Raw genomic sequence first — 12297 nt, forward strand, 5'->3', positions numbered from 1 at the left:
GAAGTATCTGCAGGCTTGGGGAAACCTCAAGGTTTGCCAAAGTACAAAAAAAATACTGGGTGGGGGGAATCTTAAGGACCACAGAGCAGCCCAAAGTGTCCACAAAATGGTGGCTGACCTTTTGGGGGAATGGGAATGGAAAACCTGGTGGAAGAGAGAATGGGACGATCATGGGAGAGGGCTGAGCTGGCTGGCTGGCTGATCCAGGCTCAGAATCTGTTTGTAAGCATTCAAGGAAGTCAATGGCATCCACCACTCAGCCCCCTCCAGGAAGACTTTTGAAAGCATGGCCAATTGCTGCCTGCTCTGTGCTTGTGCAGAATTGTTCACCCAACCAGTCAAGATTAATAATGAGCGGGATTGCCGCAAGTGCAGGGGTCCTGCCAAGTGGGTTCTCAAAGAGCAAACATCGTCTCCGATAACCTGCTATTGAGTGATGTTTCCCAGGGACCGAGAAACGGAAAAATTCAGAGTGTCAGCCAGCGTGGAGGCAGGGGGCAAGGTGGCCTTTGAGCTGACTTACGAAGAGCTGCTGCAGCGGCATTTGGGCAAGTACCAGCATGCCATCAGCATCCGGCCCCATCAGGTGGTAAGGAACCTCAGCGTGGAGGTGAGCATCTCCGAGCGCACCGGCATCAGCTACGTCCATGTGCTGCCACTCCGCACGAGCCGACTGCTGACCAACACCCTTCGAGGTACGGAGTTCTCCTCCAGCTGCATGGTTGGGGGGCTTCCAGATAAGCGTCACTTTTGGCCTTTTTTGTAAACATTTCTCCATTGTGCTTTATAATTATCTCTTGCTTTGATAGTCAGCTGGCTTTTCCACCTGATTTCTATTTCTATTTCTATTATACATTTCTATTAGGGTTTTTTTAACATATCATTTTCAACAATCATATAACATACCGGTAACTTCTTATCTTATACAATACATTGGTATATCTGGATGTGAACAGGATCCGTTCCGGAGCCCCGTTCGCATCATGAGCAGAACGCAACCTGTGTCTGTGTGTGCGCGGGTCGCGATTCACCGCGTCTGTGCATGCATGCAACGTCATTCTGAGCGTCTGTGCATGTGTGAGCAGCGAAACCCAGAAGTAACCCGTTCTGTTACTTCCGGGTCACCGCAAGACGCAACCTGGAAAGATTTAACCCGAAGAGACTTTAACCTGAGGTATGACTGTATTTTAGACTTCCGTCAACACCTCTGATGATTTTCCATTCTTTACCACTTATTCTGCATTTCTTAATTTCTCTATTACTCTTAATTACCATTAACTAATAATTCTCCTCATAGTCTTTCTTGCAATATTTCGAATAGTCATCCTTACAAAACTTCTTGCAATCCTACTAGCGTAATCTGTTCATTACCCACGGATGACAGCAGGAGTCAGAGACATGGCAGTCACTCCTGGAACTGGTGTGGCAGCTTTGGCAGTTTTGGTGTGACCGGCTGTCCAGGTTTAAGCAGGTTCCAGAGCACTGCGGTACACTCTGTGTTGTGACACCACCTGCTTTCACCACGGTTGTAACACAGGAGGAGGTGAATTGCAGATTTGGGTGTTGGTTGTGTAGTTTTTGCTCCCAAAATCTTAGGCTTTCATCAAAGGCAAGTAGATACACCTGGGAAACAGAACCACAGCTATCCTGTAGAATCCAAGTCTTGGGGATGGTTCACACACTCATGTGCAATACATCCGCTTCTCCCACTTCTTTCCCCTGGGAAAACTTGCTCTTTACTGCTGAATCGGAGCAAACATCCACTGGATTTTCTGCTGGTTGACGTTTGCTCTGATACAGTGGTAAAGAGTGGGTTTTCCTGAGGAAAGTGGCCAGGCAAACAGAAAACCACTCAGACCCAAGCCTGGAAAGCACAGGGCAAGCGGAGAACCTCTTGGACCCCTGCTTTATAGGCCTGGGACAAGCAGAAGTGTAGATGAGCCCTGACCCCAGTTAAAAGGATTTGGAAGTTCTGTCCGTAGTGCTAGATCTGTAAAGGCTGATTCACACACTTGAGTTCATTCTGTGCTGTTGCTGTCATTCATGGGTGAGCCAGCAGCTCTCAACCTCGTCCACGGATGAATTTGCCATTTCCTTTCAGGTGATGCTGTTGTGCCGCCATCTACTCGGGTGGAGAAAGGAACACACTGTGCTTGGATTGTTTTCACTCCAACCCCGCAAGAGCAGGCGGAGTTCTCCAGCTCAGGAATCATGGGTGATTTTGTGGTTCAGTATGACGTGACCATGCCGGATGTTGCAGGAGACGTACAGGTTAGGGAAAGGACTACCCAGCCAGAACTGAGACTAGATGGAACATTTGGGGCTTCAGGACTGCCTTAGAAAGGGTAACACAGACTGTGATACAGAGAAATCCAGGCAGAGACCAATGCAAGCATGAGAATGACCTTGTTAGATAAAACTGAAGGGCTGCTTAGTCCAGCTGTGTTGCAACGCTTGTCAGCCAGATGCCTCTACAAGGTCACAGGCAGACAGGGCTGTGAGTACTTGGTTCAAAATAAGTCCTGCTTCTGTAAAAACAGAACCATGCAATCTGGATAACTTATGCAAATGAATGTCTCTATAAAGTACTTTCCATTTACAGTATTCTCAGTGTTTCAGTCTCTGCACGGGGCACAGTTACACTGGGCAATCTTATTTAGACCTGGTAATTCTTCTGATAATTTTGTATTGCCCATACAAATCTTCCAACTATGCATGAGAGATAAAAACTTGCTTGAAAGGAAGGAAGGGTGGTGAGATTATTAGGAAGCCTAATTCTGCACCCAATACCACATCCTGCACTTTTTCTGCAGTTGTGGTTGTAGGATAGGAAGATAATTTCCACCCCTGGCTATCTTTCCTTGGAACCTGGTAATGCAACAGCAGGGATAGTCTGTTGTCTTCCCACTATTGTTGGACTCTTAACTACAACCAGTCCCATGGTCAGGGATGGTGGGATTGTTTGTTTTTGGCATCCATCTGTCTCAAGAGACAGCGGAGTGTGGCTCTGGGGTCAAACCACCGAAGTCAAACCACTGGAGAATCACAGCGCCTGCTGTGGTTGCAGAGACCAGTAACTTTTAAGTGCTGCCCCCTGTGTTGGTTTTGCTGCATTAGCAGCACCAAAGTGACTTCTCTGGGATGCAAGCATAGGTAGTGTGTGTGGAAGTCCTGGGTTGCCCAAATGACAAGACCCCCTCTCCCGGCCTCACTGATGTGGTCCAAAGGAAAGCTGAGCAAAGTGTTTGGCACCAGCTTGGCTGCAGGAGTTGCCGGAAGGAGGCGTACAAGGCGCCATCCAATGGTCTTAGGGACTGCACTCTGGATTTGTGTAGGGTGGGATTAAATCAGGGGTTGGCAAGGTTTACCTCGCCTGGGCCGGTTCACTCCAGCGGAAATCCCTTGGAGGGCCGGATTGCGCATGCGTAATTTCCGGCATCTGCATCTACGCACATGCGATTTCTGGTGCTGCAGAAGCGAGTCCACGCGCCGCACTGCACCGGTTTAGCGCAGCGCGTGGGGACTCTTCGAGCAGGCTGCTTGGTTCGGGGTGGCTTGGGGGCCAGTTAAACAACCCCCATGGGCCACTTGTGGCCCATGGACCTTAAGTTGCTGACCCCTGGATTAAATGATAGTGCGCACCCTTTCCAGAGTAATCGTTCTACTTCTCCCTCTCTCTCTCTCTCTCAGATCTACAATGGCTACTTTGTCCACTTCTTTGCCCCGAGGGGCTTGCCCCCTGTGCAGAAGGACGTGGTGTTTGTTATTGATGTCAGCGGCTCCATGTATGGCACCAAGATGAAACAGGTGAAGTTGCAAGCAGGAAGGGTCCCTTTGCCCTGAATTGGTGTCTTTGTGTTGGCACATGTGCCACAGTCCAGAAGGAAAACATGGGTTGTTATTTCCCAAGATGCACATCTTCTAAGTCCAATTTCCTGGTGTTTATATGCTAGAATTGGGCTCAGTGCCATGCAAGGGCGGAATGTCAGTGTGAACAGGCTGTGTGAAGACAAACAGAAGTGAACATATTATTACTATTATGGCTACATTTTTATCCCACCCTTCCTCAAGGTGGCATACATGCTTCTACCCCTTTCTCCACTTTCTCCACACAACAACACTGTGAGGTAGGCTAGGCCAAGAGAGTGTAACTGGCCCACAGTGTCACTGTGCAATCTTCATGGCTGTGTGGAGATTTGAACCCAGTCCTAGTCCAATATGCTTAGCACTACATTACACGGATAAAGGATTATCCGTTTTAAATGTTGAATCTAAACTTTAAACGTTGTTGAGCTGAGTTGATTTAATATTTTCTAACAACAGATGTTGAGCTCAAAGCGACTCACAAGAATCACAATAGCATTAAAAAACAACAAACGAGGCAATCACTATAATTTCAAACGCAATAGCTGACGAAGCAAACAACAAATTCACCAAAACAGATAGTAAAGGTAAAGGTACCCCTGCCCGTACGGGCCAGTCGTGACAGACTCTAGGGTTGTGCGCTCATCTCACTTAAGAGGCCGGGAGCCGGCGCTGTCCGCAAATACTTCCGGGTCACGTGGCCAGCGTGACGAAGCTGCTCCGGCGAACCGGCACCAGAGCAGCACACGGAACGCCGTTTACCTTCCCGCTAGAAAGCGGTACCTATTTATCTACTTGCACTTAATTGTGCTTTCGAACTGCTAGGTGGGCAGGCGCTGGGACCGAACGACGGGAGCTCACACGGCCATGGGGATTCGAACCGCCGACCATGCGATCGGCAAGTCCTAGGCGCTGAGGTTTTACCCACGGTGCCACCCGCGTCCCTAAAACAGTTAGTACAATTCAATAATGTCAGTGCATTACCAGGTTTTTATGCTGTGTGCAAAGGAAGAAGCACCTCACAGAAAATGGCTTCTCCAAATTTTCAGCAAATCTTCTTCCCATTTGGTCTGCTGCACCACAGCCTGCCCCATTCAGCAACGCAAACCTCAAGAGAAGCTTTCGTGGGGAAGAGGGGGAGAGAAAAGTCACTTTTCACCCTTTCTGTGACAGTTTTAAAATGTTTTTAGATGTTCTTAATCTTTTAAAATAAATAAATTTCAATTGTATTTGTTGCTTGCCACCCTGGGCTCCTTTTGGGAGGAAGGGTGAGGGAAAAATTGAATAAAGAAGTATGGTAAGTAAATTATGCGTGGCAGCCACTGCCTGCTTTGACTCATTAAGCATAGCTAATACTAAAATTATTCTGAACTTGGAACTCTTTGCACATGGCACCTTCTTGAGGAAAAAATGCAAGCTGCAGGAGGAGGCGAGTGCCATATCACTTCACAAGCCATGAACCCTGAGCTGCAGATAAGTTGCATGGACCTGAGTCGGGACAGGTTCAAAGAGCAGCCCCTTACGGCTTGGGAAACATGAATCACCATTTACTTAAGCAGATGTTATACGGAGGGACGTTTTCTTCCGCAGACCAAGAAGGCCATGCATGTCATTCTGAGTGACCTCCACTACGATGACTACTTCAACATTGTTACTTTCTCGGACGCTGTGAATGTGTGGATGCCCAGCCATTCCCTCCAAGCTACGCCTCAGAATATCCGGAAGGCCAAGGACTATGTCAGCAAGATGGAAGCGGATGGATGTGAGTTCTGGGCCGGCCAGGATAATTGCCGGAGGGGAGGGTGTGTTTCTAGTGTGCTGGTCCTGGAGTCAAGGACCCAAACAGCCATTGGGGTATAGGGAAGAATGCGAGAGCCAGTGTAGTGTAGTGGATTAAGAGCGGTAGACTCGTAATCTGGGGAACCGGGTTCGCGTCTCCGCTCCTCCACATGCAGCTGCTGGGTGACCTTGGGCTAGTCACGCTTCTCTGAAGTCTCTCAGCCCCACTCACCTCACAGAGTGTTTGTTGTGGAGGAGGAAGGGAAAGGAGAATGTTAGCCGCTTTGAGACTCCTTAGGGTAGTGATAAAGCGGGATATCAAATCCAAACTCTTCTTCTTCTTCTTCTCCTCCATATATGCTCTCTTGAGCTCTGCCTTCCCCGTTCTTACACACAGGAGCCAAAACAGGGGTAGATCAAAGCTGCCAACACTCACTTTCAATAATAATAATAACAATAATAATAATCATAATAATAATAATAAATTTTATTTATACCCTGCCCTTCCCAGCCAGAGCTCAGCTCAGGGCGGCTAACACCAATAAAATCACAGTTTTAAAAAAATGATAGGGAAAAAAGAAAAAAAACAGGTTAAAATACAGGTTAAAATGCAATTTAAAAATGCAGCCTCATTTTAAAAATAACCGATAAATCAAGACCATAAGGGGACAGAAACATAGGGGTCAGACTGAGTCCAAACCAAAGGCCAGGCGGAACAGCTCTGTCTTGCAGGCCCTGTGGAAAGGCCCTAGTCTCTTGTGACAGAGCGTTCCAACAGGTCGGGGCCAGTACTGAAAAGGCCCTGGCCCTAGTTGAGACCAATCTAACCACCTTGTGACCTGGGACCTCCAAAATGTTGTCATTTGTGGACCTTAAGGTCCTCTGCGGGGCATATCAGGAGAGGCAGTCCCGTAGATACGTGGGTCCTAGAACCCAAATTCTCCCCTTTGGGAGAATCAGGAGCCCAGATTCATAGCCATCTCTGGGTCTATCCCGTCCTTTGGACACCACTGTTCTTTCCAGAAAACCCAGGAGTCCTGTCTTCTCATTTCCTGGGCCTTCTGCTCCCTAGGGACTGATATCAACGCAGCTCTGCTTGCTGCCGCCTCCGTCTTCAACCGGAGCTCTCCAGCGGCGGGGAAAGTTGTGAAGGAACAGAGAATTCCCCTGATCATCTTCCTGACAGATGGCGAGCCCACCTCAGGCGTGACGGCCGGCAGCCGCATTCTCTCCAATGCTCAGCAGGCTCTGAAAGGCACCACCTCGCTTTTCGGCCTGGCTTTCGGCGATGATGCGGACTACGGGCTGATGAGGCGCCTGTCGCTGGAGAACCGCGGCGTCGCTCGCCGCATCTATGAGGATGCCGATGCCACTTTGCAGCTGAAGGGTTTCTACGACGAGATCGCCAGCCCTTTGCTGTACGATGTGGAGCTGGCCTACCTGGACGGGGTGGCACAAGACCTCACCCAGAACCTGTTCCCCAACTATTTCCTGGGCTCCGAGCTGGTTGTGGCCGGGCGGGTGAAGCCAGGGGCACCAGAGCTGCGGGTTCGCACCACGGGGCACGGCCAGGAGGGCCCCCTGAGCCTGGAAAACGACATCTCTGCCAACGCCACAGAAGCTGCTCCCTTTGGCTGCTTTGGGGATGCCAACAAGATCAGTCGTTTTGTGCAGAGGCTTTGGGCCTACTTCACCATTCAGGACCTGCTGCAGGCCCGGTTCCGAGCCAATGACACAGCCGCCCGCCGCCTGCTGACTGAAAAGGCCACCAACCTGTCACTCAAGTACAACTTTGTCACCCCCGTCACCTCCCTGATTGTGGTGCGGCCAGATGAGGACAGAGAGAAGGGCCGGCCGGCGAAAGCTACTACCAGCCCTCCTGGGGTGACCAGAGCGTTCAAGGCCACCCCCACAACATTTGGGGTTTCCGCTGCATCGGGGCTCTCTAAAGTGGCAAAAGCCACACCTGCTCCTGGAGCGACCAGTGTCCCCGTGGTTGCAAAATCCCCAAAGGCCACAGCAAGGCCAGGATCTGCTCCCACTCCCCTGGTCCCAGTGGCAGCAGCTAGAGTCACGAAAGCAAGCAGAACCACGTCCCCACCGTTTGCTGCCATGACTGCCGTCACTCCCACCACTGCCTTCGTTTCCCCAGTGCCTCCTGCTCCCAGTCACACCAAAACGGCCAAAGCTGCCACACCAGTTCCAGGAGTGACTGCCATGTCTCTGACCCCTGCTGTCAGCCGTGGGTCTGCTAAACCACCCAGAGCCACAGCCTCCCCAAGGGCAACCAGGCCGCCCATCAAACCCCCCAAGCCCAGCTCCACCAGAGCTGGGAGACTGAAGGTCACGCTTCAGCCACACTCTGTTTTGGAGACTAGAGGAACAGCTGTTTCCAAGGTCCTGTCAGTGACCGCCAGCATAGGGCACAGCAGGCCTCCCACAACAGGGCACCCACCTGGCAGTGCCAAGGTCCTAGGGGGTCAGTCCAGTCCCTGGGAGCAGCCAGAGATGACACCACACCCTGTCACCCAGCACCAAATGCCTACCAGCTGGCAGGCAAGTACTGCCAAGGCGGAGGCCGGGAACGTTCCCTGGAGTAAGACAACAACTCCCAAAGGTGGGGCAGCCGCAGAGATGCACACTGACAAGCCCCCATGGAACAGCACCATGCCTTGGGGCACAACATCTGGAGCTACGCCCCTAGTGACTCTGGGAGCAGAGTTGGAGAGTAAAAGCAGGGTTCCTGGTAGTACCACACCTGCGCCAGACATCAGCCTCCTCCTGCTGCCCGGGGAGTCTGAGCTACATTCAGCCACCGACCAGGACACAGAATATGTGGAGTCATTGAACCCACCGGCTGTGTATAGTTTCGTGACACCCCGGGGACACGCAGGTAGGTGCAAGGAAATAGGAGTTGCTTTGCATGTTTCAGCCTTCCTCTGACATCTGCAACCTAGTCTACACCTGACCAACACTTGCCTCACTTCCAGCATCCTTAATCCAATTGTCATGCTGCTGGTCTCCCAAGCTATGGGTCTTGCTTGAGGAGGAACTCGGCTTCGTTCAACACTCATAGGTCTTAACAACTCTTTGGCTCTACTGTGGTACCTCGGGTTAAGTACTTAATTCGTTCTGGAGGTCCGTTCTTAAGCTGAAACTGTTCTTAACTTGAAGCACCACTTCAGCTAATGGGGCCTCCTGCTGCTGCCGCACCGCCGGAGCACGAGTTCTGTTCTCATCCTGAAGCAAAGTTCTTAACCCAAGGTAATAATGATAATTTATTATTTATACCCCTCCCATCTGGCTGAGTTTCCCCAGCCACTCTGGGCGGCTCCCAATCGAGTGTTAAAAATAATATAGCATAATAATTTATAAGGTTAGCGGAGTCTGTAACCTGAAGCGTATGTAACCCGAGGTATCACTGTACCAGAGTTTGGTGTCACCCATCCAAAGAACCAGCTGTGTGGTTTCTTTCTTCCCTGCTCTGTCTCTCCCACCTTAACCTGTGCTCTACTTTACCATCTTTCTCCTCATTTAGCACCCATTGCTTCGCCCTCCCCATTCCTTCCTTCTAGCCTGTGCATCCTTCCCAGCAGTCTGGCTTTCCCCCAGGTCATCTCCTGCTGCTGCTCTCCATTCTTTGGGATGTTGTCGGACTCTTAACTCCCATCAAGCCTTGGTCAACATGCCCAACGGCTGGGAATGATGGAAGTGGAAATTCAGCAATGTCTAGAGGGAGTCACGTTCGCTGCCCGTGCTCTATGCCCTCTTCTTCCCATTCTGCTCCCAAATGGTTCAGGCTCTCAACTTTTGTTTGTCTTCTCCTCAGGAACTCTGGATTACGAAGACTATTCAGGTAATTCTGCCATCATAGTCACTCACTCTGAACTTTGTGGGGCTGGTAAGGTCATCATATTTCCTATTTTAAAAGGTTTTAACAGATTCCAGTCCTCCTGCCTCTCTGGTGGTTAAGAGATGTTTTTAAGCTGGGAATCAGAGCTGGCATGAACACAGGGCCTTGCCAGTTCTTTCTTTCTTTTTACGGAAATCCCACTTGGATATTAATATGCAGCAGCTTCTCCCCAAACTGGTGCCCTACAATTGTTTAGGACTGCAACTCTCTTTGCGCCTACCCAGCATGGCCAGAGGTCAGGGATGATGGGAGCTGCAATTCAAAACATCTGAAGGGCATATGGAAGAGTGGCACTTGGCCTTGATACGATACGATATCTTTATTGTCATTGTCCCATACAGAACAATGACATTGAAAAATCTACATAAGACATTCTAAATCCCCTACAATCTCTGAAACCCCATTTTAAAATACAATATACTATAGATACTCCTTATACTGTGTTTAGAACCAGAATTGCATTTGGGTAGAAATTGTTTCTCAGGCAGCTAGTCCTGGTCTTTATAACCCTGTACCTTCTTCCAGAAGGCAGAAGCTGAAAGAGATCATTTCTGGGGTGCGTACTATCCTGTTCTCTGCAGCTTTCTTATGGCACCTGACAGCATAGATTTGATCCAAGGTGGGAAGAGTGCACCCAGTTATTCTCTCTGCAGTCTTTACAACCCTCAGAATGTACCCTAACATGGTAACAGTACTTGCCAGAAACTCAGGCTTGGCATACAATTCTGTGATTACTAGAACAGCCTAAAAACCTCTCCTTAGAAATGGGAGGCAAGAAGTATACTCCCCCCCCCCACCGATCATACCACCTCCAGGCTAACCAGAAAGCTGAAATTTAATATACACGAAGCCCCCATGTCATACCTACTACCCAAAGCCTGAAAATGGGCCACTTCTTTGTATCCAACACACAAAACGCAACACAATAATTTTCTCTCATAAGGGGGTACCAGCCATTGCAGCACCAAGCAAGCCAAGCCCAATATCTCACAAAAGTGTGTGTGTGTGTGTGTGTGTGTGTGTGTGTGTGTGTGTAAATCCTGTTCGGGCATGGATTTGTGGGGAGGGGCCAGAAATCATTGGTCTATGCCTGCAGAATGCAAGCTCCATTTACTAGCATTTGTATAAAACTTGAAAGCTGCTCAAGATAAATTCAAACTGATAGTGTTTGGGAAGACATTGTGGCCTTCCAAGCAGGTAGCGCTTGGAGTCAGGCCCATTGTAGTTGCCTGCTCCTGGCTGCAAAGCAACAGCACTGTTCTCTTTCTATCCCACAGCAAGCAGCACCGATGTTTCAGTGACTCTCTTGGGTTCTGCAGGAACAGATAACTCTATTAGCAATGTCAACTGAAGGGATTAAGAGAAATGCTGGGCTGGCTCAGCCCCTCGGGAAAGGGGGTTGAGGGCAGTGGTACCAGGGGAGGTTTGCCCGACTCCTCTGAAAATATACTTTCCTTTGCAGACTTCTTAGAAGAACCGGACGGTGATTCAGGTACATCCCTGCAGGATGGGTGCATAAAGGCAGCAGGGCTGGTAACTGGTGGGTCCAGCGAGGTCTTCTGTTGGACAAAAACGGAATCTGAAAAGCCACTCAAGTCTGGGTTCAGCCAGGCTTTGCCCACGGCCTGTAACTGCCTTTGTTTTGTCCTGGCTCAACCACCACCTACCAACATTTCATTCTGATCCACCCTTCCTCACCTGCCCTCTTTGCCCTGCCTTGGCCCAAGGTGGTGCAGGGGGGAGGTGAGCATTTTCAAAATAAACAGCTCGATCCTGACTTTTCAATGTCTGCGCTGCAGCAGCCTATAGAATGGACCAAGACAGCTGATCCAAATCCATTTGGGTTAGCTGCTAGGCAAAGAGGCAGAGCCTGTACTTTGGCCCCAAAATTAGATGTGTGGTGGTACTGGCTGCCCAGATATGCTGAGAGTGCCGCTTAATGACTAGTGGGTCAATGCTGCTCCTTCCATCTCTCTTTCCAGGCTCCTTGGTAGGTTCATCTGACCCTGGGTTCTTCACCTTCTCCTCTTGGGGTAAGGCCATCTTATTCCCAGCCATGCAGATTCCCATGCCTCCCTCATTTTTACATTTAGCATCTTACACCCTTGTTTGTTTTCCCTTGCAGTGGATGGAGACCCTCACTTTGTAGTAAGGTTGCCACATTCACTGGGGAACCTGTGCTTTACTCTGGATGGATGCTCAGGTGATGTCCTGCGCTTGGTGAGCGACCCTGCAACAGGTAAGGGCTGCAGTGCCTTCCTTTCAACGTGGGTTGGGCTTGTTCAGAACCAACGCAGAGGGTTCCAAGAACAGAAGGAAAGGTATAGCCAACCTCTTGTTTTCAATAATTTTGGCATTTCAAGCCAGGTATGTGTGCCTGCAAGCATATGCAGTGTGTCTATCCATCCAACCCGTCTCCATCCAACCTGGACAACTTTTAAAGAATCTGAGGATGTGCAAATAATTTATCAAGAGAATCAACTTCTGTTAAAAATGGATCTAGGACTCAGTGCCCTTTGTACACTACAAAGTGCTTTTCATCTCTGATGGGAAGTAAGTACAAACAAAAAATGGCAGAGCACACAAACACAAAATCTACATATTATAAAAAGGAAAATCTAATTAAAACACTAGATACACCATCTACCACCTTATTTTGTACTCTCAAATTCTGGTAACTGGGCAGGAAGAGAGAATGTTAGCTAGTTGACAAATCCTGAGAGTAAGGAGATATGTTCCTG

General features: G+C 49.4%; 1 protein-coding gene across 1 annotated transcript in view; it reads left to right on the top strand.

Moving 5' to 3' along the window:
- ITIH6 (inter-alpha-trypsin inhibitor heavy chain family member 6) overlaps nucleotides 1-12297 on the top strand; it is a 36839-nt gene that overhangs the window by 20748 nt on the left and 3794 nt on the right. Inside the window, 9 exon segments of the mRNA XM_083718485.1 lie at nucleotides 448-695; nucleotides 2102-2271; nucleotides 3691-3807; nucleotides 5455-5626; nucleotides 6716-8536; nucleotides 9473-9499; nucleotides 11019-11048; nucleotides 11539-11589; nucleotides 11682-11795. Coding sequence (XP_083574611.1) covers nucleotides 448-695; nucleotides 2102-2271; nucleotides 3691-3807; nucleotides 5455-5626; nucleotides 6716-8536; nucleotides 9473-9499; nucleotides 11019-11048; nucleotides 11539-11589; nucleotides 11682-11795 — 2750 coding nt within the window.

This window comes from Podarcis gaigeae (genome assembly GCF_964106915.1).
Source record: "Podarcis gaigeae genome assembly, chromosome: 17".
NCBI lineage: Eukaryota > Metazoa > Chordata > Lepidosauria > Squamata > Lacertidae > Podarcis > Podarcis gaigeae.